The following is a 23,518-nucleotide window of genomic DNA, read 5'->3' on the forward strand; positions in this document are numbered from 1 at the left end:
TTTCAGCCCCCAGTGTCCTATTGGAGGTGGGCTTGATTTATGACTGATGTCAATCCATGCCATCTTTTGGAAATGCCGGTTGGCCCGGGTTCGTAGCTCTATGTCGGGATTTCGGCTCTCGTCCACTTCAAAGAGTTTTTTATTACCTACAGGCCCCTTTCCCCAGACATCTCATAGCAGGATTCCAAACTATTTGGCCTCTTCTCGGTGCCATCCTCCCAAAACTGTCACTTTGATGTAAACCAGTTCCAAGCTGATGAGTTAAGGAAATCTGATAACTTTGGGGGGGAGAGGTCTTCTTTAGATCAGTGCTTCAGCTCAGAGCTAAAATGCTCTTATCAAAATACACCCAACATAACGCTACACATAGTAACTGCTTATCTGAAAATATTGTCAAAATAAAAAACACAGCACGTACATCTAACAATAATTATTATAGAATTAAATACTAGCATTAGCAAATATACACTTTGGTGGATACACATGTTAAAAAGCAGAAGAGACATACACAGATGTCAGCATTTTCAGACTTCCTTGATTCCATGAAAAGTGAAGTTCCATGAACTGCTCCCATTCCTCTAATACGGTCTGCTTAGGGATTCCCCAGTCTACCAGATTCCTATTCTCCCTCTATAAATATGTACCAGGAGAGGCATGCAGAGAAGAGCAAGAGCCCAGCGCAGCAAACTCAACACACTGAGAAGCTCCTCTCCTCTCCATCTCTGCAGAGACACTCGTCACCTGAGAATGAACTCCCTGACCTTCGCCCTGATCCTTGCACTGCTCTGCGCCCTGTCGCACTACTCCTCTGCAAGTAGGTGTTGCTCGATACTTTTAAATAACAAGTGCAAACTGTTGTCTTTCTTTATTTAAAAGACAAAAACATTAGTTTACATTTTTACAATAGTGCTGAATTTTTTAGTTTTCTTTCTCAGTTGATATACTAATTGCCATTTTCAGCTGGTTTTGCTCAGATCCTTGTTCTGCATTTAGCAAACTGCCATGCACGATTCATCCTTGAGCTTCTTGAGCAGTTTACATTTGATTATTTGGGATTCAGGAGTGTGAAGTATGTTTATCTGAAGTCTGAATTCTTCTTAGAGAAGATAAGGTTTAAACCTAGGCACAGTTTGAGTTTAAAAGACGCTCTATACAAACAGTCAGCACAATGCATTTCATTTATTGCTTCTCTGTTTTCTGTCTTGTGTGATCCAGCTTCAGCTTCAAACATTTCTGACAAATGCTGCACAGAATTCACACACAAGGTAATCCCCAAGAAGATGATTGTATCGTACCAGAAGACCAACAGCAACTGTCCCAAAGATGGTGTGATGTAAGTACTAATTGAGACAGTTAACAATATTCAAAAAGCTACCAACTGATGAAATGAAATCTTCATTACTGTACCTGAAATGGCATTTTGATAGCTTTTGTATTGATTTGCAATACAGAAAAGAAGAAAAGCATCTCATCTTATTACATGGATATCGAACCTGAAATATTATTCTTTATTCTTTTCAAATAATTTGTAACTTTGTAACTTATAAAATAACCTTCTGTTGGTGGAGTGAATGTCAGTTTTGTGTTTTCTGTGCACAGGTTGCATATTCCTAGCAGCATAGCAGCATTTCTCATTCATTTGAACTGATTTTCTGTTCTTGCACTTCAGATTCAAAACTCTGAAACGTGGTGAGGTCTGTGTCGACCCTGCGGTGAAGTGGGTGAAAGCATGCATGGAGCACCTGGATAGTCAAACTACTGTGAAACCACAGACTGCAGCTAAACTCTGATCCTAAACTCTGCACCGTGGCAAGCTCAGTTACACTGCGGCTATAGACACCGAGCTGAGCTCAATTTGGGTGATTTCAGCATGATATCATAATGATTAACACTGGGCTATTGAGTGGGATTCAATGGGACTAAAGCAAACATATGATAATAGTACAGTTTGAATCCCTGTAAAATTAAACTATGTATTCCATCTAAAAGGATTTAAAGCATTTAAAAAATATTCCATCATACTGAGCCGACTGGCTGACTACAAGCAAATATTATATCGACTCACAACTTTCCAATGTTTCCTGCTGCAGTAATTATTAAATGTTCACAGATTTAAGTTCAATTTAATAATCTGCAAAATAATCTACTTTATTAATATTAATAATAAGATTTTAATTCACTTAACATGCTGTCTTGGTTTAATGAATATGCCCCATTGTAAATTGTGTATTATTAGTTTTATTTGTTATTTATAATTGTTGTACTTACAATATGCAATAAAATATTTCTTTTCTGATTTATTGTAGTCTTCTCTGTGTTTTTCCTTTCATCATCCAGGTCAGATACAAATTGTAATAGTGCTGTCAGTACTGAAGTAAATATATTTCTGTTCTGGTACAGTGGACAGGGGGTGGGAGGGAGCAGGTGGAGAGATCAGTAGGTCAGGACAAGGGACTTGAATTTGGATGTGGGTAGATGTGACCTGAAGTCAAGGCGTAGCATGATTGAAGGAGGAAGACATTACCTAGAGTGTTGCACAGTTATAGATGCTGACAGAGACAGGACTGAAGGAAGCAAGAAAGGCTTTACATTTTACTTTGAAAAGGGCAATAAACTTCTTGTTTTCGTCAGCTAATATTTTCTCTAATTTTAATATCACAGACATGTTCGTGATCTTAAGGGAGGGGGGGGCTAGGGCACATGGGTGTATCTGGGAGGGATTTGTCTCAGCAGGAAATCAAATCTGACACAAAAGGGAAGCAGGTAGGAAGCTCTGCACACAGGACTTAAATCTGCAAGCAGAGATATGCAGCCAGTAAAGAGTGAGAATGAGAGGAGTACATTGATAAACAATATAATTAGATCACAGGCTTCTCTTTCCACAGCTGTTTTCCTGGCATTGTGCTAAACTCATGCTATAAAAAGTCATAATAATAATGCTTGTTGATATTGGAATGTGGGGGGAAGAATAAGAGTAAGGAATTTCATAGACTTCCTTTAATTTCCTGGACACTGAAGTTTCATGAAGTTCTATAATGTCTCTTATGTTGAAATGTAATGCGAGCTGGAGCAAGTGCGTATTGGAACTATGACTTCTAATTGGACTAAGTTCAAGTTGAGATCAGGATGGTTTCAGAAGCATGATACGAAATGCTACCAAATGAACCACAATTCATTCATAATGTTAATATAGTTTCACAGACACTTGCATTTATTTTTTGTGCGAAATAGTGTAATCAGGTTCTCTTTATAAGTCTTATTCTATTTGTGTGATGGTGTCAGCAATTTCTTAGACTTCCTTTAATTTCTTGGACACTGAACTTCCATGAAGTAATATCATTTCTGTTACATTGACATGTGCTCAGTTACTTCCTGTTATTCCTCTATAAAACAAGCACAAGTGTGGAGGGAGGAAAGAGCCCAGAGCTGCAGACTCTCCACACTGAGAAACTCCTCTCCTCTCCATCTCTCCAGAGCCGCTGAGAATGAACGCCCTGACCTGCGCCCTGCTCCTCACTCTGCTCTGCACAGTGCATTGGGCTTCCTCTCAGCGTAAGTGTTGTGTGATCTCAACTGCTGTCCAGATTAGAGATACAATTCTTATGCAAAGTGTCATTGGGCACTGTTCAAGATGAAACTGGAAATAAGAAACAGGGTATCTATATTAAAAGTGCCAGTTATAAACAGTATTTAACAGCTGTAGATATACCAATAGGTTTTTAGTATATGGGTATTTTCCAATGTATAGCATTTAATTGTTTTGCTAATATTTTTTCAGCAAGAGAACCAATTGCTGGCAATCCATGTTGCTCAGATTTCATCAAACACAGAATCCCTAAGGATGTGATTGTATCCTACTGGAAGACCAGCAGCAGCTGCAGCAAATCTGCAGTGGTGTAAGTATTGTGTTGTGTGTGAGTCATATATTCATTCATATTTACTGTGTTCATCTCCTAATCAGGGCCATGAACATTGTAGTTCTGTGTAATTGCCTAAAGCTGGAATAACAGCCTCTTATTTCATCACTGAATCTAGTAGAGTGATGCATGCTTCTCTTGATCCCTGTATATTTTACAGCTTTAGTCCACTTTTTTATTACTATTATTAGTAGTATTGTTATTAGCTGTAGTAGTATGTGAAATACTTGTTTTGTACTTCTTTATAATATTAAACAGTTGAATGATTCACGAGCTGCATGTGGCTAGTCCCAGAATGAACTAACTGTACATCCATCCCTGCATTTCAGCTTTGTGACATCCCAAAAACAGTTGTGTGTGGACCCCAGCCTGCACTGGGTAAAACATCATATGAAATATGTGGACCAGAAGATGAAAACATCCCCCACAGCCAGGCCCTCCACTGCCACGAAACAGTGATGTTTAACTTGAAATTTAACTTGAAATTCATTGTTTCTGAACAGTATTCTATTTCCAAACAGTTGCCTGCATCATTTATTATCTTCTCAAGTTCTTATTCTTCCTCAACACAGTAATATAAAAAGCAATTTAGGCCAGAAAACTCAATCCATTGCCATGTATCAATTTTACATATTTTATTTATTTTAGTTTTGTTTTATTTATGTGAAATAGCATGGATATTGGTTTTGTTCAGCTGCATCTTTTCAAAAAGAAAACATTTATAGATAGCTAAAATAAGACAATTTGTATCATTCCAGTCAGAGTTTTCCATATGTTTATTTTTATAATTGGTTATCCTTGTGTTTTTCATTAAGAATAATGTATTGTATTTGTATTCTCAGTTTTGTTAAATAAATTTGAATGTATTTGGAACACAGTGTTTTTTCATTATTTCTCATGGCTAACATGTCAGTATAGTGAATCCAATTGTAGTCAAATAAAGTACAAGCCAAGGTCAAAAACACAACATATCAGCCATAAAGTTGGTGAACAATGGCTCAGCATTGTCACAGGAGTGTAGTGAAGACTTCACATTGAACTTGTGGAACTAAGGGGTTTAAATACACAGCCCCAACGGGCATGGGCTATGGAGAACAGGTGCATGTGATGACTAATTAACATGTATGAACAAGGCAAAGCAGATCTGAAAATCTGGAGAAAAATTAACTAGACTTCGGGAGACTGTGACCTCTGGAGGTGATCTGGGTAAGTGTGGGGTTTATACATAACAGAAAGACCTAGTTTATTGGCCTGATTAAATAATAAAGTTGTATTTAATACTTGTCTTCAGGCTGAAAATACCTCCCTGGTTATTGCACCTTCAACCACAATAATAAATAGATCAGCTGATCTTAAAACAGTGTTCAATGGGTTTAATTGACATAATTGCTGTGCTTCGCAGATGCCCTCACCCATAGTGATATAGTTAGTATACAACAGATTCATTTCAGGAAACATGGTACAGTAAAATAAAAAAATACCATATAAGAGCAAATTTAACCAAGAGCAAGTACACAATTAATTTATATTTACAAGTTGTGTGGGACATATTAATCATATTACCACACCTTGACATCCTGTAGACAATTCTACTCCTGTCTTACACCTCAGATCCTGTACACAACGATGATATTTTCAATTGTCAATTGTATGCCAGTGATTTTTAAAGCATGGAAGTCATCTTAGATAAAGATATCAGAAGCATAGAATAGAATGCTGATGAATGTCTTGTAGAAGCTAAACCTTATTTTTTGAGGGGTACATATGTCCACTAGAATTAAGCTTGGAAGCAACAATTATCAAATAGATAATCAATTGGAGATATTAATTTATTTGTTTGAAAGTTCCTGTGAACTTGTCCTGTGTTGTATTTTGCTTTGTTTCTAGTATGAGATGCAGACATCTAGAAGACATACTGCTGCAAACAATCTCAGGGCAGTAACCTTTACTCATGTTTATAAATGTTGATGATTATTCCCACAGACAAGCATCTTGGTTTAAGAAGTAAATTATTATGCAGAATGTAACTGTGTCTTAAATTGAATTTGCTTTTTTTTCTGATTTACTAACCCTTCTGGCTCAAATCCAACCCTATGGTATTTCAGAAAGGTTTCACTCTCTCATCTTGTAAAATGAAGATAATGATGCCAGTACCTCAGTGTTTCTGTGAACTGTAAAGGAGGAAGTAAAATAACAATTTGTCCAAGAAGTCAAGAGAATTCTCAGGAGGCACCAGTTCAAATTTCAGATTTACATCTCCTCCATAGGTTATTTCCATGAAATTACATTTGCAATCATAATCGTTTTCTTTAAGAATTGTCGCCAAGAATGTATTGTATTTAAATTTTGGTCATTCTATGCATTTCTACACAGGAAAAGAGAAGTTTTGCCAATTTTAATTTACATTTGTAAGTAGTGTCTTACCTTGTGGCACGTTTTAAATCCCATTATTAATATTTTAAATTCCCTGTCACATCCAGAGATTACAGAAGAGATATCATACATTTTAAAAAAGTTTTGTTTTAATAACATAACAGTGTATTGACACAGTTACATAGAGTGTACAAACAAATAAGCTTAAATTCTTAACTTTTAGTTTGAGACTCCACAATCAAGCATTTGAAATAAACTAAAGGGGTGGTTATAAATCTGAGACAACTGGCATAGCTGTGCCTCCTCCCTTTCTTCAGCCACAGTGTTTGAGGGAAGGACAGCAGCAATTAGTTGTTCACTCTGTACCATTGACACTACTGTAGCCTGTTGTATTTTGCATTGAGAGGATAGATTTTTGTGTCAGTCACTCTTATCCCTCCAAACAATCTCTCTCTCTCTCTCTCTCTCTCTCTCTCTCTCTCTCTCTCTCTCTCTCTCTCTCTCTCTCTCTCTCTTTCTCTTTCTCCTGTTACTGTTATCTTGGGCTGATACAGTCCATGTACACATTCTCCTAGAGCTGCAATAAACTAATATGTTACAAATAGAGTAAGTCATTACTTATGTGTTGTCACTTGGGCATGCACAATCAATGCATATGTAGCGTAAGGTACACTTATAAATTTCAATTAAAGAAGTGAATTTATAGTATCACCTTATCACGAATCCTGGAATCTTGTAGAACTCAATTTTTGTAATAATTGGACGCAGACACCAATTCCAAAGATATAAATTGTCAAATTTATTCAAAAACAAAGACTAAATGTAGCACTACATTAATTATACAAAAGGGAAAAACTAATTAAAATTCAACTCTAGATCAACAAATCAAAGACAAATCACTTCCGTGACCAAATCAAAGACCATGGGATCGCATATGATAATACACAAATCGTTCAACAAAAAAGGTTATAAACACATTGACTACAATACCGGTTAGTAAGACGAAGGTGAGTCTCTCATTAGTATTGTTAGTCAGACATTAAATAACTGCGCAGGTTAGTATTTATGTCAGGTAACTTCTCGTTATATATATATATATATATATATATATATATATATATATATATATATATATATATATATATATATATATATCAGTCTCATTTACGTTTAGGTGCCGAGAAAGATCCTATCATTACTTGTTACCACAATTTCCCTTAACTGATTACTATTCAATGATTAAGGATAGGCAGGGCCACCTATAATCTGGTGTCTATTAACTTGTGTCAATTTCAGACTAAACAGTTAAACAGGAATGAGAAGATATTTCTCGGCGTTGACACGTTTTATTTCTAAAATTATCAACAAAACAGTTTAATGCAACACACATTTATATTTAAGAAAACTAAATGATATTACACATTCTAGAGTTATGAATCACAGATTAACATTTGTAATTGATTTCTCAAATGTCATGAATTATGAACTCCAAACTGTTAAACTTATCTGAACGTCGTCGCAGAGAGGCCTCTCTGGCTTCGGGCTCAGATAACAGCACACGGCACGAGGTCCGTGTGGTTTGGAACAAAGGCAGTCCGGTTCGGCTTTGTCCAAGAACTTCCACTCAGTCGATGCACCTGGAAGTTGGGGTTTCGCGAATGTAGAGTCTTTTCCAAACAGATTTTCCACTGGTTTGAAGGCTCCAAGCTTGTGCACAAAATCTTCTTTGTAAGCAGGGTTCCACCGTAGTTACTTGAAGACAAAGTCTTTGAGGAAAGCAGGGCCCTGTTTGTTCCAAGGGTCAAGTTTCTTAAGACTCAAATAGCTATTTAAATGACTGACACTTTCGTATACAGTCGACTTGTCAATTGTCCAGCTGTAAAACTCCACTGATCAGGTGGGCACAGGCGGGCATGCGCAGTCTGTAAAGTCCTTTATTTAATAAAGTCCTTTAAAAGAATACTTCGTACGGCTCAATCCCCTTCTCCCAGTTTAACTCTTCTGTTGCCGGCAAAGACTTGGTTGGTTTCTGGTTCCGGTTCGGGCAACAGAGCTACAGGATGAGCTGTGGCAGCGAGTTACTGGTTCAGGTGAGAGAGAGAGCGAGAGAGAGACCATGCACTGTTCTTTATAGTCTGTCAGATCAATAGGTGATTGGTTCTTGAGTTTTTGAGATTGGATTTCGGTTTCAGCCCCCAGTGTCCTATTGGAGGTGGGCTTGATTTATGACTGATGTCAATCCATGCCATCTTTTGGAAATGCCGGTTGGCCCGGGTTTGTAGCTCTATGTCGGGATTTCGGCTCTCGTCCACTTCAAAGAGTTTTTTATTACCTACAGGCCCCTTTCCCCAGACATCTCATAGCAGGATTCCAAACTATTTGGCCTCTTCTCGGTGCCATCCTCCCAAAACTGTCACTTTGATGTAAACCAGTTCCAAGCTGATGAGTTAAGGAAATCTGATAACTTTGGGGGGGAGAGGTCTTCTTTAGATCAGTGCTTCAGCTCAGAGCTAAAATGCTCTTATCAAAATACACCCAACATAACGCTACACATAGTAACTGCTTATCTGAAAATATTGTCAAAATAAAAAACACAGCACGTACATCTAACAATAATTATTATAGAATTAAATACTAGCATTAGCAAATATACACTTTGGTGGATACACATGTTAAAAAGCAGAAGAGACATACACAGATGTCAGCATTTTCAGACTTCCTTGATTCCATGAAAAGTGAAGTTCCATGAACTGCTCCCATTCCTCTAATACGGTCTGCTTAGGGATTCCCCAGTCTACCAGATTCCTATTCTCCCTCTATAAATATGTACCAGGAGAGGCATGCAGAGAAGAGCAAGAGCCCAGCGCAGCAAACTCAACACACTGAGAAGCTCCTCTCCTCTCCATCTCTGCAGAGACACTCGTCACCTGAGAATGAACTCCCTGACCTTCGCCCTGATCCTTGCACTGCTCTGCACCCTGTCGCACTACTCCTCTGCAAGTAGGTGTTGCTCGATACTTTTAAATAACAAGTGCAAACTGTTGTCTTTCTTTATTTAAAAGACAAAAACATTAGTTTACATTTTTACAATAGTGCTGAATTTTTTAGTTTTCTTTCTCAGTTGATATACTAATTGCCATTTTCAGCTGGTTTTGCTCAGATCCTTGTTCTGCATTTAGCAAACTGCCATGCACGATTCATCCTTGAGCTTCTTGAGCAGTTTACATTTGATTATTTGGGATTCAGGAGTGTGAAGTATGTTTATCTGAAGTCTGAATTCTTCTTAGAGAAGATAAGGTTTAAACCTAGGCACAGTTTGAGTTTAAAAGACGCTCTATACAAACAGTCAGCACAATGCATTTCATTTATTGCTTCTCTGTTTTCTGTCTTGTGTGATCCAGCTTCAGCTTCAAACATTTCTGACAAATGCTGCACAGAATTCACACACAAGGTAATCCCCAAGAAGATGATTGTATCGTACCAGAAGACCAACAGCAACTGTCCCAAAGATGGTGTGATGTAAGTACTAATTGAGACAGTTAACAATATTCAAAAAGCTACCAACTGATGAAATGAAATCTTCATTACTGTACCTGAAATGGCATTTTGATAGCTTTTGTATTGATTTGCAATACAGAAAAGAAGAAAAGCATCTCATCTTATTACATGGATATCGAACCTGAAATATTATTCTTTATTCTTTTCAAATAATTTGTAACTTTGTAACTTATAAAATAACCTTCTGTTGGTGGAGTGAATGTCAGTTTTGTGTTTTCTGTGCACAGGTTGCATATTCCTAGCAGCATAGCAGCATTTCTCATTCATTTGAACTGATTTTCTGTTCTTGCACTTCAGATTCAAAACTCTGAAACGTGGTGAGGTCTGTGTCGACCCTGCGGTGAAGTGGGTGAAAGCATGCATGGAGCACCTGGATAGTCAAACTACTGTGAAACCACAGACTGCAGCTAAACTCTGATCCTAAACTCTGCACCGTGGCAAGCTCAGTTACACTGCGGCTATAGACACCGAGCTGAGCTCAATTTGGGTGATTTCAGCATGATATCATAATGATTAACACTGGGCTATTGAGTGGGATTCAATGGGACTAAAGCAAACATATGATAATAGTACAGTTTGAATCCCTGTAAAATTAAACTATGTATTCCATCTAAAAGGATTTAAAGCATTTAAAAAATATTCCATCATACTGAGCCGACTGGCTGACTACAAGCAAATATTATATCGACTCACAACTTTCCAATGTTTCCTGCTGCAGTAATTATTAAATGTTCACAGATTTAAGTTCAATTTAATAATCTGCAAAATAATCTACTTTATTAATATTAATAATAAGATTTTAATTCACTTAACATGCTGTCTTGGTTTAATGAATATGCCCCATTGTAAATTGTGTATTATTAGTTTTATTTGTTATTTATAATTGTTGTACTTACAATATGCAATAAAATATTTCTTTTCTGATTTATTGTAGTCTTCTCTGTGTTTTTCCTTTCATCATCCAGGTCAGATACAAATTGTAATAGTGCTGTCAGTACTGAAGTAAATATATTTCTGTTCTGGTACAGTGGACAGGGGGTGGGAGGGAGCAGGTGGAGAGATCAGTAGGTCAGGACAAGGGACTTGAATTTGGATGTGGGTAGATGTGACCTGAAGTCAAGGCGTAGCATGATTGAAGGAGGAAGACATTACCTAGAGTGTTGCACAGTTATAGATGCTGACAGAGACAGGACTGAAGGAAGCAAGAAAGGCTTTACATTTTACTTTGAAAAGGGCAATAAACTTCTTGTTTTCGTCAGCTAATATTTTCTCTAATTTTAATATCACAGACATGTTCGTGATCTTAAGGGAGGGGGGGGCTAGGGCACATGGGTGTATCTGGGAGGGATTTGTCTCAGCAGGAAATCAAATCTGACACAAAAGGGAAGCAGGTAGGAAGCTCTGCACACAGGACTTAAATCTGCAAGCAGAGATATGCAGCCAGTAAAGAGTGAGAATGAGAGGAGTACATTGATAAACAATATAATTAGATCACAGGCTTCTCTTTCCACAGCTGTTTTCCTGGCATTGTGCTAAACTCATGCTATAAAAAGTCATAATAATAATGCTTGTTGATATTGGAATGTGGGGGGAAGAATAAGAGTAAGGAATTTCATAGACTTCCTTTAATTTCCTGGACACTGAAGTTTCATGAAGTTCTATAATGTCTCTTATGTTGAAATGTAATGCGAGCTGGAGCAAGTGCGTATTGGAACTATGACTTCTAATTGGACTAAGTTCAAGTTGAGATCAGGATGGTTTCAGAAGCATGATACGAAATGCTACCAAATGAACCACAATTCATTCATAATGTTAATATAGTTTCACAGACACTTGCATTTATTTTTTGTGCGAAATAGTGTAATCAGGTTCTCTTTATAAGTCTTATTCTATTTGTGTGATGGTGTCAGCAATTTCTTAGACTTCCTTTAATTTCTTGGACACTGAACTTCCATGAAGTAATATCATTTCTGTTACATTGACATGTGCTCAGTTACTTCCTGTTATTCCTCTATAAAACAAGCACAAGTGTGGAGGGAGGAAAGAGCCCAGAGCTGCAGACTCTCCACACTGAGAAACTCCTCTCCTCTCCATCTCTCCAGAGCCGCTGAGAATGAACGCCCTGACCTGCGCCCTGCTCCTCACTCTGCTCTGCACAGTGCATTGGGCTTCCTCTCAGCGTAAGTGTTGTGTGATCTCAACTGCTGTCCAGATTAGAGATACAATTCTTATGCAAAGTGTCATTGGGCACTGTTCAAGATGAAACTGGAAATAAGAAACAGGGTATCTATATTAAAAGTGCCAGTTATAAACAGTATTTAACAGCTGTAGATATACCAATAGGTTTTTAGTATATGGGTATTTTCCAATGTATAGCATTTAATTGTTTTGCTAATATTTTTTCAGCAAGAGAACCAATTGCTGGCAATCCATGTTGCTCAGATTTCATCAAACACAGAATCCCTAAGGATGTGATTGTATCCTACTGGAAGACCAGCAGCAGCTGCAGCAAATCTGCAGTGGTGTAAGTATTGTGTTGTGTGTGAGTCATATATTCATTCATATTTACTGTGTTCATCTCCTAATCAGGGCCATGAACATTGTAGTTCTGTGTAATTGCCTAAAGCTGGAATAACAGCCTCTTATTTCATCACTGAATCTAGTAGAGTGATGCATGCTTCTCTTGATCCCTGTATATTTTACAGCTTTAGTCCACTTTTTTATTACTATTATTAGTAGTATTGTTATTAGCTGTAGTAGTATGTGAAATACTTGTTTTGTACTTCTTTATAATATTAAACAGTTGAATGATTCACGAGCTGCATGTGGCTAGTCCCAGAATGAACTAACTGTACATCCATCCCTGCATTTCAGCTTTGTGACATCCCAAAAACAGTTGTGTGTGGACCCCAGCCTGCACTGGGTAAAACATCATATGAAATATGTGGACCAGAAGATGAAAACATCCCCCACAGCCAGGCCCTCCACTGCCACGAAACAGTGATGTTTAACTTGAAATTTAACTTGAAATTCATTGTTTCTGAACAGTATTCTATTTCCAAACAGTTGCCTGCATCATTTATTATCTTCTCAAGTTCTTATTCTTCCTCAACACAGTAATATAAAAAGCAATTTAGGCCAGAAAACTCAATCCATTGCCATGTATCAATTTTACATATTTTATTTATTTTAGTTTTGTTTTATTTATGTGAAATAGCATGGATATTGGTTTTGTTCAGCTGCATCTTTTCAAAAAGAAAACATTTATAGATAGCTAAAATAAGACAAATTGTATCATTCCAGTCAGAGTTTTCCATATGTTTATTTTTATAATTGGTTATCCTTGTGTTTTTCATTAAGAATAATGTATTGTATTTGTATTCTCAGTTTTGTTAAATAAATTTGAATGTATTTGGAACACAGTGTTTTTTCATTATTTCTCATGGCTAACATGTCAGTATAGTGAATCCAATTGTAGTCAAATAAAGTACAAGCCAAGGTCAAAAACACAACATATCAGCCATAAAGTTGGTGAACAATGGCTCAGCATTGTCACAGGAGTGTAGTGAAGACTTCACATTGAACTTGTGGAACTAAGGGGTTTAAATACACAGCCCCAACGGGCATGGGCTATGGAGAACAGGTGCATGTGATGACTAATTAACATGTATGAACAAGGCAAAGCAGATCTGAAAATCTGGAGAAAAATTAACTAGACTTCGGGAGACTGTGACCTCTGGAGGTGATCTGGGTAAGTGTGGGGTTTATACATAACAGAAAGACCTAGTTTATTAGCCTGATTAAATAATAAAGTTGTATTTAATACTTGTCTTCAGGCTGAAAATACCTCCCTGGTTATTGCACCTTCAACCACAATAATAAATAGATCAGCTGATCTTAAAACAGTGTTCAATGGGTTTAATTGACATAATTGCTGTGCTTCGCAGATGCCCTCACCCATAGTGATATAGTTAGTATACAACAGATTCATTTCAGGAAACATGGTACAGTAAAATAAAAAAATACCATATAAGAGCAAATTTAACCAAGAGCAAGTACACAATTAATTTATATTTACAAGTTGTGTGGGACATATTAATCATATTACCACACCTTGACATCCTGTAGACAATTCTACTCCTGTCTTACACCTCAGATCCTGTACACAGTGATGATATTTTCAATTGTCAATTGTATGCCAGTGATTTTTAAAGCATGGAAGTCATCTTAGATAAAGATATCAAAAGCATAGAATAGAATGCTGATGAATGTCTTGTAGAAGCTAAACCTTATTTTTTGAGGGGTACATATGTCCACTAGAATTAAGCTTGGAAGCAACAATTATCAAATAGATAATCAATTGGAGATATTAATTTATTTGTTTGAAAGTTCCTGTGAACTTGTCCTGTGTTGTATTTTGCTTTGTTTCTAGTATGAGATGCAGACATCTAGAAGACATACTGCTGCAAACAATCTCAGGGCAGTAACCTTTACTCATGTTTATAAATGTTGATGATTATTCCCACAGACAAGCATCTTGGTTTAAGAAGTAAATTATTATGCAGAATGTAACTGTGTCTTAAATTGAATTTGCTTTTTTTTCTGATTTACTAACCCTTCTGGCTCAAATCCAACCCTATGGTATTTCAGAAAGGTTTCACTCTCTCATCTTGTAAAATGAAGATAATGATGCCAGTACCTCAGTGTTTCTGTGAACTGTAAAGGAGGAAGTAAAATAACAATTTGTCCAAGAAGTCAAGAGAATTCTCAGGAGGCACCAGTTCAAATTTCAGATTTACATCTCCTCCATAGGTTATTTCCATGAAATTACATTTGCAATCATAATCGTTTTCTTTAAGAATTGTCGCTAAGAATGTATTGTATTTAAATTTTGGTCATTCTATGCATTTCTACACAGGAAAAGAGAAGTTTTGCCAATTTTAATTTACATTTGTAAGCAGTGTCTTACCTTGTGGCACGTTTTAAATCCCATTATTAATATTTTAAATTCCCTGTCACATCCAGAGATTACAGAAGAGATATCATACATTTTAAAAAAGTTTTGTTTTAATAACATAACAGTGTATTGACACAGTTACATAGAGTGTACAAACAAATAAGCTTAAATTCTTAACTTTTAGTTTGAGACTCCACAATCAAGCATTTGAAATAAACTAAAGGGGTGGTTATAAATCTGAGACAACTGGCATAGCTGTGCCTCCTCCCTTTCTTCAGCCACAGTGTTTGAGGGAAGGACAGCAGCAATTAGTTGTTCACTCTGTACCATTGACACTACTGTAGCCTGTTGTATTTTGCATTGAGAGGATAGATTTTTGTGTCAGTCACTCTTATCCCTCCAAACAATCTCTCTCTCTCTCTCTCTCTCTCTCTCTCTCTCTCTCTCTCTCTCTCTTCTGTTACTGTTATCTTGTGCTGATACAGTCCATATACACATTCTCCTAAGCCTGCAATAAACTAATATGTTAGAAACAGAGCAGGGCATTACTTATGTGTTGTCACTTGGGCATGTACAATCAATGCATAGTAACTGCTTATCTGAAAATATTGTCAAAATAAAAAAGCATGCATCTAACAATAATTATGAGTTAATTAAATATTAGCATTAGCAAAGATATTATTTGGTGGATACACATGTTACAAGTGTTGCTCGATGCTTTTAAATAACAAGTGCAAACTGTTGTCTTTCTTTATTTAAAAGACAAAAACATTAGTTTACATTTTTACAATAGTGCTGAACTTTTTCTCAGTTGATATACTAATTGCCATTTTCAGCTGGTTTTGCTCAGATCCTTGTTCTGCATTTAGCAAACTGCCATGCACGATTTGTCCTTGAGCTTCTTGAGCAGTTGTGCAATTTTAGATGAGGCTACATTTACATTTGATTATTTGGGATTCAGGAGTGTGAAGTATGTTTGTCTGAAGTCTGAATTCTTCTTAGAGAAGATAAGGTTTAAACCTAGGCACAGTTTGAGTTTAAAAGACACTCTATACAAACAGTCAGCAAATGATCAGTGATAAAATATTTATTTTCTTTATTCTTTTTAAATAATTTGTAACTTTGTAACTTATAAAATAACCTTCTGTTGGTGTAGTGAATGTCAGTTTTGTGTTTTATGTGCACAGGTTGCATATTTTGTGTAAAGACACAGATAATTTTTTTTATAGACTGACAGTCCTAATATGCATATATACACTCACCTAAAGGATTATTAGGAACACCATACTAATACTGTGTTTGACCCCCTTTCGCCTTCAGAACTGCCTTAATTCTACGTGGCATTGATTCAACAAGGTGCTGAAAGCATTCTTTAGAAATGTTGGCCCATATTGATAGGATAGCATCTTGCAGTTGATGGAGATTTGTGGGATGCACATCCAGGGCACAAAGCTCCCGTTCCACCACATCCCAAAGATGCTCTATTGGGTTGAGATCTGGTGACTGTGGGGGCCAGTTTAGTACAGTGAACTCATTGTCATGTTCAAGAAACCAATTTGAAATGATTGGACCTTTGTGACATGGTGCATTATCCTGCTGGAAGTAGCCATCAGAGGATGGGTACATGGTGGTCATAAAGGGATGGACATGGTCAGAAACAATGCTCAGGTAGGCCGTGGCATTTAAACGATGCCCAATTGGCACTAAGGGGCCTAAAGTGTGCCAAGAAAACATCCCCCACACCATTACACCACCACCACCAGCCTGCACAGTGGTAACAAGGCATGATGGATCCATGTTCTCATTCTGTTTACGCCAAATTCTGACTCTACCATCTGAATGTCTCAAGAGAAATCGAGACTCATCAGACCAGGCAACATTTTTCCAGTCTTCAACTGTCCAATTTTGGTGAGCTTGTGCAAATTGTAGCCTCTTTTTCCTATTTGTAGTGGAGATGAGTGGTACCCGGTGGGGTCTTCTGCTGTTGTAGCCCATCCGCCTCAAGGTTGTACGTGTTGTGGCTTCACAAATGCTTTGCTGCATACCTCGGTTGTAACGAGTGGTTATTTCAGTCAAAGTTGCTCTTCTATCAGCTTGAATCAGTCGGCCCATTCTCCTCTGACCTCTAGCATCAACAAGGCATTTTCGCCCCCACAGGACTGCCGCATACTGGATGTTTTTCCCTTTTCACACCATTCTTTGTAAACCCTAGAAATGGTTGTGCGTGAAAATCCCAGTAACTGAGCAGATTGTGAAATACTCAGACCGGCCCGTCTGGCACCAACAACCATGCCACGCTCAAAATTGCTTAAATCACCTTTCTTTCCCATTCAGACATTCAGTTTGGAGTTCAGGAGATTGTCTTGACCAGGACCACACCCCTAAATGCATTGAAGCAACTGCCATGTGATTGGTTGGTTAGAAAATTGCATTAATGAGAAATTGAACAGGTGTTCCTAATAATCCTTTAGGTGAGTGTATATATGTATATATATATATATATATATATATATATTTTATTTCTACAAATCACACATTTCTGTCAGTCACCATTGTGTGTTGCAGCCATATGATAGAATATCATTTTCACTGTTTTAAATATAGTTCTAATCTGAAACAAGTATATTTAACATGATTGTTCTACAATGGATTGCTATCACTTCAAACGTTATTACTGTTTCTGTATTTAAATTCACATACCATACTATCAAGGTTTTATGAATGTGCCACATTGTAAATTGTGTATTATAAAAAATACAATAAAATCAATGTATTTTTCCGAAAACTTGCAGTATTTTGTATATTTGTCCTTTAGGCATTGAAAAGCCCAGTAAAGAATTAAAGTCTTTGAAGCACAGAGAATAATATATTTATTTAACATGCCCGGCCTGGAAGGCCCCGACATGGAAACTCCCCACCTCAGTAGGCTCTCTCTGAACAACAAAATGTAACAGCCTTTATAGAAAGCATGACATGTGGTTCTGTGGGCAGGGTCAGTCACATGCACATGACATACTCCGAGAAGTCCGGTTCCACAGCCATCAGTAACAACTGTCAATCAATCACTATGATGTGACATCTTCAGCCTGTCTGGAAAAACAGTTGTTTCTACAAACAGACACTAAGCAAACTGGCATCTGTGGGCTTCTATCCTCTGTGTGGTCCTTTTATCATAGGGAGGAATTTCTAGCTAGACTGATAGATGCAATTTGTTCACTCTACACATGCTATTATTTCTAATGCTAGTATTAATACAAAACACTTATACCGGTTCTTCAGTCATGCAAGCCAGATGCAAGCTGCAATATATTACTGTCAGTATTGCTGTAAATATATTTCTGTTCAGATAGTGAGTGGATGAACACAAGTATAGGGAGTGACACAGTACTGGATGTGGAAGGGAGAGCAGTAGGTCAGGACAAGGGACTTGAATTTGCATTTGGGTATAAGCAGAGTGCAATTTGTGACAAAAATATATAAAAACAGAAGAAGGGGGTAAATATACATGAAACCATTAATATAATATACCATAATATACAGTTAGATCCATAAATATTTGGACAGTGACAAAATTGTCATCATTTTGGCTCTGTACGCCACCACAAAGAATTTGAAAGGGTGTCCTTAAGTGTAGACTTTCATCTTTAATTTGAGGGTAGTTACATCCAAATTGGGTGAACGGTGTAGGAATTACACCCATTTTTATATGTGGTCCCACCGATTCTAGGGACTCAAAAGTATCTGGACAAACTAACAATCATGAATTAAATTGTGAGTTTCAATACTTGGTTGCAAATCCTTTGCAGTCAATGACTGCCTGAAGTCTGGAGCCCATAGACATCACCAGATGCTGGGTTTCTTCCCTGGTGATGCTCTGCCAGGCCTGTACTGCAGCTGTCTTTAGTTCCTGCTTGTTTTTGGGGCGTTTTGCCTTCAGGTTTGCCTTCAGCAAGTGAAATGCATGTTCAATGCCTTGCCTTGTGCACGAAAACACATGGGTGTCTCGGGAAACCAGTGGAAACACACGTTTAAGCGTCCGGCGCCGCAGTGGAAACGGGGCAGAGTCCTTGCTGCCAGGGCTGGACTTCCATGTGCTCCCTCTATAAGTTTTTTGTTTTGTTTTGTAATCCATTATATGCATCAGAAAATGGATCTTATTTTTTTTTTTAGGGCAAACACAAGCCTTTGACTTGACTGTTCCCGAAATACCTCAACACCCCCTGCCGGGAAATATGGCACTCAACCATAAATGCATTTTCCAACTTGCACTTATCTGCAGCCTACCTTGATGCTCCCAACTATTGGTCCTTCATACCATCCGTATTGTTGTGGTTTAAATTGTCCTGTAGAACTATTTTCATCAACAAATGCAGTCAGAGTCCAGAGTCAGGAATCAACAGGTTCGGAGAGCCAGGGCACACACAGGAGGCAGTCCCTGGAATCTCTCCCTAACTCCTGAAGTCAGACCATCATTTGATATACATTTATACACAGAGTTCCATATAAGGAACATGCAGACAAAGCATGAACAGAAAAACAATGATCCCATACTTCTGCATTTGATCACCCTGAGGCTATTATTGGGTCAAGATGTCATTCTGTTTCCAGGGCACACATCAGCTTTGCAAATGATACTGTGGTTTTATATATTTAAGCATAGATGAGCAGCCTCTACGTCAATGTGATATTGGTATTTAAGGAAACATCAGTAAGAATTCAATAGTAGTTGTGTTTCCTTTAACATTAGGCTACATTTTATTAATATGTATCTTTAGTGCTTATTATTGTCTTAAAGTAATTATTATAATCTCTACCCCCTGTATAAGACCTGTTTTGTCTTAATCTTTTTAATTAGCAGTCCAGTAGATGACACTATAAATTAACCCAGTAAATGCTCTGCATACTGTACTAGATTACAGTAAACACTGACAGTAGTTTATAGAAGGACAGCAGAAATCCCCACAAAGGAAATAAATATGTATATTTAGACATAGTAATGAAATCTAAGTAAATAAGACATACACTGGCAATAACATGCCGCTCAGCGCAGGAGACCCGGGTTCGAGTTCCTGCCCGCTGTGGCCTGGAAACCCTAGTATGTTACAATGTGTTACAAAGGGGGACTGTAATTTATATAGTGAGGTTTAAATAATACTTCATCGTTTAATCAAACATAGAAAAGGATACATTATCATGTTACTTCACTTTCGACCTGTCCAGAGGCCTGCTGTGTACTAGGCGTCTCTCTACTTCACACGGAAACTGCAGAGATGCTTGTGCAGCTCATTGAGCCTCATATAGACTCACTGTCCTCTGAGCAGCGGAGCCCAGCAGCGGCATCATCGCCAGTAACGACAAGAGATTACTGCACTGGAGTCTGTCCTGTGCTTTATTGAGGGTGTATGTGGGGCTGTTATACTTGCCAACATTGAATGTTTTTAGTTTTTAGTTTTTTTATTATTTATTTATCTCATTTACATATTTAAAATATCCATATAGATGTTTAACAGATGTTAACTTAATTTAAAAGTGGATTTTTCCACAGATGCATAATATGCTGTATATAACTACAACTACAAAAAATCAGTAGTATCCATTATTTGACATGATATGACAGAAAAGCATCTTTAGAGTAAATAAGTAAAATTAATTCATTTATTTGTCTTACATTGTTTGTGATTGTAATTTTCTCGTGTACTGAATAAATTACTTAAGTCAAATGCATGTGCTACATGTTTGCAATAGTAATAATTTATATTAAGGTTTCTCTGTTTACATTAAACAACTACCAATAGGCTCCTTTGATAAATAAATGTTTTGTTTAGCTTTAATAGGCCAACGTGTTGAGTAACACTAACATGAAAGAACACATAATTTGTGCTAATATTCCTACACAAAAACACATCTTCTCAGTAAAACTAACCCATAACTGTGTTAATGAAATAACACATGTGCTAATATTCCTACACACAACCTGTATTAACTTTAACACAAAATGTGTTATCCTTAATCACACTCAGTAAAATATGTGTTGTTTTTAACACATTTGTTCTTAGAGTGTATAGATTCTTTCTATCATTTCAAATATAGCTATCTTATCTTAAGATAATATACTTAAGGTTCTGCATTCTGTTATTTCACTGTAACTTGTTGTTTAACACAACTTGCTGTGTTAGCATCCTTGACCAAGAGATTATTCATTCATTCAAGTCTATGTAAGTAATTTAAATGTCTATTGTTAATTAGTTACAATATGCTTAGTAAGCTTGTTTGCACCAATCAAAAAGGAAATAACTGCCTTCTCTGTCTTGTACACAACCCATAAAATACCAAATGTAACTTTGAATTGTTGAGACTGTCTGAGGAAACTCCTCCTGTCAGGAATAATGAATCAACTTTCTGCCACACACCAAGGCTCAGGCTATTGCCTGCAACTCTTCAACTGCCTTTAATAATCAGGGCACGATAAAAATCATTTAGAGATATCTTTAAAAAGCACCGTATTTAGATATATCGAAATGATTTGCAGATATCGCTAAATCATTTAAAGATATCTTTACATTATTTAGAGATATCTCAAAATATTTGAAGATAACAAACGTGAAGTAATAAACCAATTGGAAACAATAAAAGTAAAAAGTAACAAAAGAAACCCAAAACAAGGTTATTAATAAGTTTAAACAACAAATGAAAAAATAGTGCATAAGACAATAATAAGTGATAATTAGTTACAGCCACGTTGTGACAGGAATTTAGGCTGATTGGGTTTTGTATGACCAGGCAGACATAGAGTTCATTAAAGCAAAAAACGAATTCATTATAATCAATTTTAATAAATATATATTGACAAATAAACAGTTTGTGACAATGTAATGGATGACCTCATAAGCCACAAACATACAAAGGGAAAAACATCACATTGCTTTGATGTGTGGAAAGAGTTCAGTGGAATATGGATGAGGAAGTAGCCTATAATACTTAAGGTTCAAAAACGCAATAATTCACAGTAAGTGGCTTGAAGCAAGTGAATGGGAAGTATGTGTCTATGTGGTTCACCCCAAACGTTGAACAGAATTTTTTTAATCCACAGATCTTTCAGACCACAAAATATCACGCAATTGGCCAGCGATGAGTCCTTCATGGAGGTTTCTGTGCTTAAAACAGAGGTGAAATGTGGCGTCACAGCTTTAGCGGGTTGTGATAAAACACTCCAGTCTCATTCCTTATATCTCGCAGCTAGGAAGTTTTTCACCCAGCCTTCGTTTGCCTTCACACAGATTTGACCACCTCGCTTCATCTTGAATCTAAAAAGAAAGCATCAGCTGATTTAATTCATGAAAGTAGGGACTAACTGATTCATCATTACACACATCCACTTACAATTAAGTACACTGTTGCTCTATGATGTTATTATACTCATCTTTACTGCCCTGACAGCTATGTGAGGGTTTCTGAAAAATTAATTCTGCTTTCGTGGCCACAGGTTCAGTCTTTACTGGTTTCATTGTATAAATAGTCCACTGGCTGCAGTTTTCCATTCATTTCCCATCATTTTAAAATAAGCACTTTATCCACTGTGAGCCAGTGCCTAATGCATTTGTCCTTAAATGTTTATTGTGCAACTTCAAAAGCCGACACTGCTTTGCTGTATTTAAGTACTATAATTTGTCATTTGATTCAGTAATGTTTTATTCAGTAACTAGTACAAATCATTCTTCAACTTCTCAAGGGGGCACTATGTATCCATGGATAAAAGAGTTTTCTGTACTTACATGAAAGCGTCGTGCTGACAGTTGCTGCTTGTTTTTTCAAAAGACACAATACCGCCCATGGGCAGATGTTTGGAGTAGAAATCGAAACAGCAGGCTACAGGAACGTTCACTGCTTGAGCTGAAACGCAGAGAGCAGAGTTACAAATCAAAGATTAACTTAAAAAAAAACTATTTCACTGCTCATTAAGCATACTGTTTCTTCTAAGCATGAGCTTGTTAGGGGCTTACATGTACTTATCTATTCGTTATGTCTACTTAATAAAATAGAAGGAGCAATCCCAAACATTGTGGAATCACCCAGATTGTCTACAACACTCCTATTCCTGTGGTGTGTTTCAACCTACACACTGAATTGATTAATTGATTAATTGATTAATTGATGATCATTGGCACCTGTTTGGTATAATTGTTTAATCATACACCTGACTATATGCCTACAAAATCCCTGACTTTGTGCAAGTGTACCTAGAAGAGAAGAATTGATGCTGATTTGAAGGTAAAGGATGGTCACAGCAAATATGGATTTGGTTTAGATTTTTCTTCTGTTCACTCACTTTGCATTTAGTTAATTGATAAATATAATCTATTAACATGTCTATTTTTGAAATAATTCTTACTTTATATATATATATATATATATATATATACAAAACTCCCATTCCTGTGATATACACCTTACCTTCTGTGGCTGTTTCAGACCTTATATGATACACAGGGCATAGCTATGGTACCAGCTACCAGCATTCAAAGACAAAAAATAAACACATTGGTTTCTAATTACACCTGTGAGTGTTGCAGTTGATTTAATGGTGTAGTATTGTCCAGTTCTCCAATAAGGTGAATGAAACTACCATTAGAACTTGAGACACTTAACCTAGGCTTGCCTTGACCAGTGAAATCAGAGATGAAAACGCTGGTACTCACGCTGAGAAGAAGACTGC

At 36.9% G+C, this 23,518-nt stretch overlaps 2 protein-coding genes and 1 long non-coding RNA gene across 3 annotated transcripts; all 3 read left to right on the top strand.

Moving 5' to 3' along the window:
- Positions 1-683: 683 nt before the first annotated feature.
- Positions 684-4,728, top strand: LOC136758223 (uncharacterized). Its single transcript, XM_066712491.1, has 6 exons — positions 684-814; positions 1,216-1,333; positions 1,670-1,782; positions 3,475-3,552; positions 3,779-3,896; positions 4,247-4,728. Exons 1-6 carry the CDS (start codon positions 748-750, stop codon positions 4,374-4,376), a joined length of 624 nt encoding a protein of 207 aa, XP_066568588.1. The 5' UTR covers positions 684-747; the 3' UTR covers positions 4,377-4,728.
- A 4,437-nt stretch (positions 4,729-9,165) lies between these two features.
- LOC136759058 (C-C motif chemokine 7-like) lies at positions 9,166-10,776 on the top strand. Its single transcript, XM_066713868.1, has 3 exons — positions 9,166-9,290; positions 9,692-9,809; positions 10,146-10,776. Exons 1-3 carry the CDS (start codon positions 9,224-9,226, stop codon positions 10,264-10,266), a joined length of 306 nt encoding a protein of 101 aa, XP_066569965.1. The 5' UTR covers positions 9,166-9,223; the 3' UTR covers positions 10,267-10,776.
- A 1,118-nt stretch (positions 10,777-11,894) lies between these two features.
- On the top strand, positions 11,895-13,218 carry LOC136758268 (uncharacterized). Its single transcript, XR_010819942.1, has 3 exons — positions 11,895-12,028; positions 12,255-12,372; positions 12,723-13,218. It is a non-coding gene; the product is annotated as an uncharacterized LOC136758268 (long non-coding RNA).
- Positions 13,219-23,518: the final 10,300 nt, after the last annotated feature.

Source organism: Amia ocellicauda, chromosome 9 (assembly GCF_036373705.1).
Source record: "Amia ocellicauda isolate fAmiCal2 chromosome 9, fAmiCal2.hap1, whole genome shotgun sequence".
In the NCBI taxonomy this organism is placed as follows: domain Eukaryota; kingdom Metazoa; phylum Chordata; class Actinopteri; order Amiiformes; family Amiidae; genus Amia; species Amia ocellicauda.

What these genes read in the sequence shown, in the direction of transcription:
- LOC136758223 (XM_066712491.1), top strand. Translation starts at nt 748, where the DNA reads ATGAACTCCCTGACCTTCGCCCTGATCCTTGCACTGCTCTGCGCCCTG. An exon ending in GTCGCACTACTCCTCTGCAA is followed by an intron (nt 815 to 1,215) that starts GTAGGTGTTGCT and finishes TGTGTGATCCAG; the next exon opens with CTTCAGCTTCAAACATTTCT. An exon ending in GCATTGGGCTTCCTCTCAGC is followed by an intron (nt 3,553 to 3,778) that starts GTAAGTGTTGTG and finishes ATATTTTTTCAG; the next exon opens with CAAGAGAACCAATTGCTGGC.
- LOC136759058 (XM_066713868.1), top strand. Translation starts at nt 9,224, where the DNA reads ATGAACTCCCTGACCTTCGCCCTGATCCTTGCACTGCTCTGCACCCTG. An exon ending in GTCGCACTACTCCTCTGCAA is followed by an intron (nt 9,291 to 9,691) that starts GTAGGTGTTGCT and finishes TGTGTGATCCAG; the next exon opens with CTTCAGCTTCAAACATTTCT. An exon ending in TGTCCCAAAGATGGTGTGAT is followed by an intron (nt 9,810 to 10,145) that starts GTAAGTACTAAT and finishes CTTGCACTTCAG; the next exon opens with ATTCAAAACTCTGAAACGTG.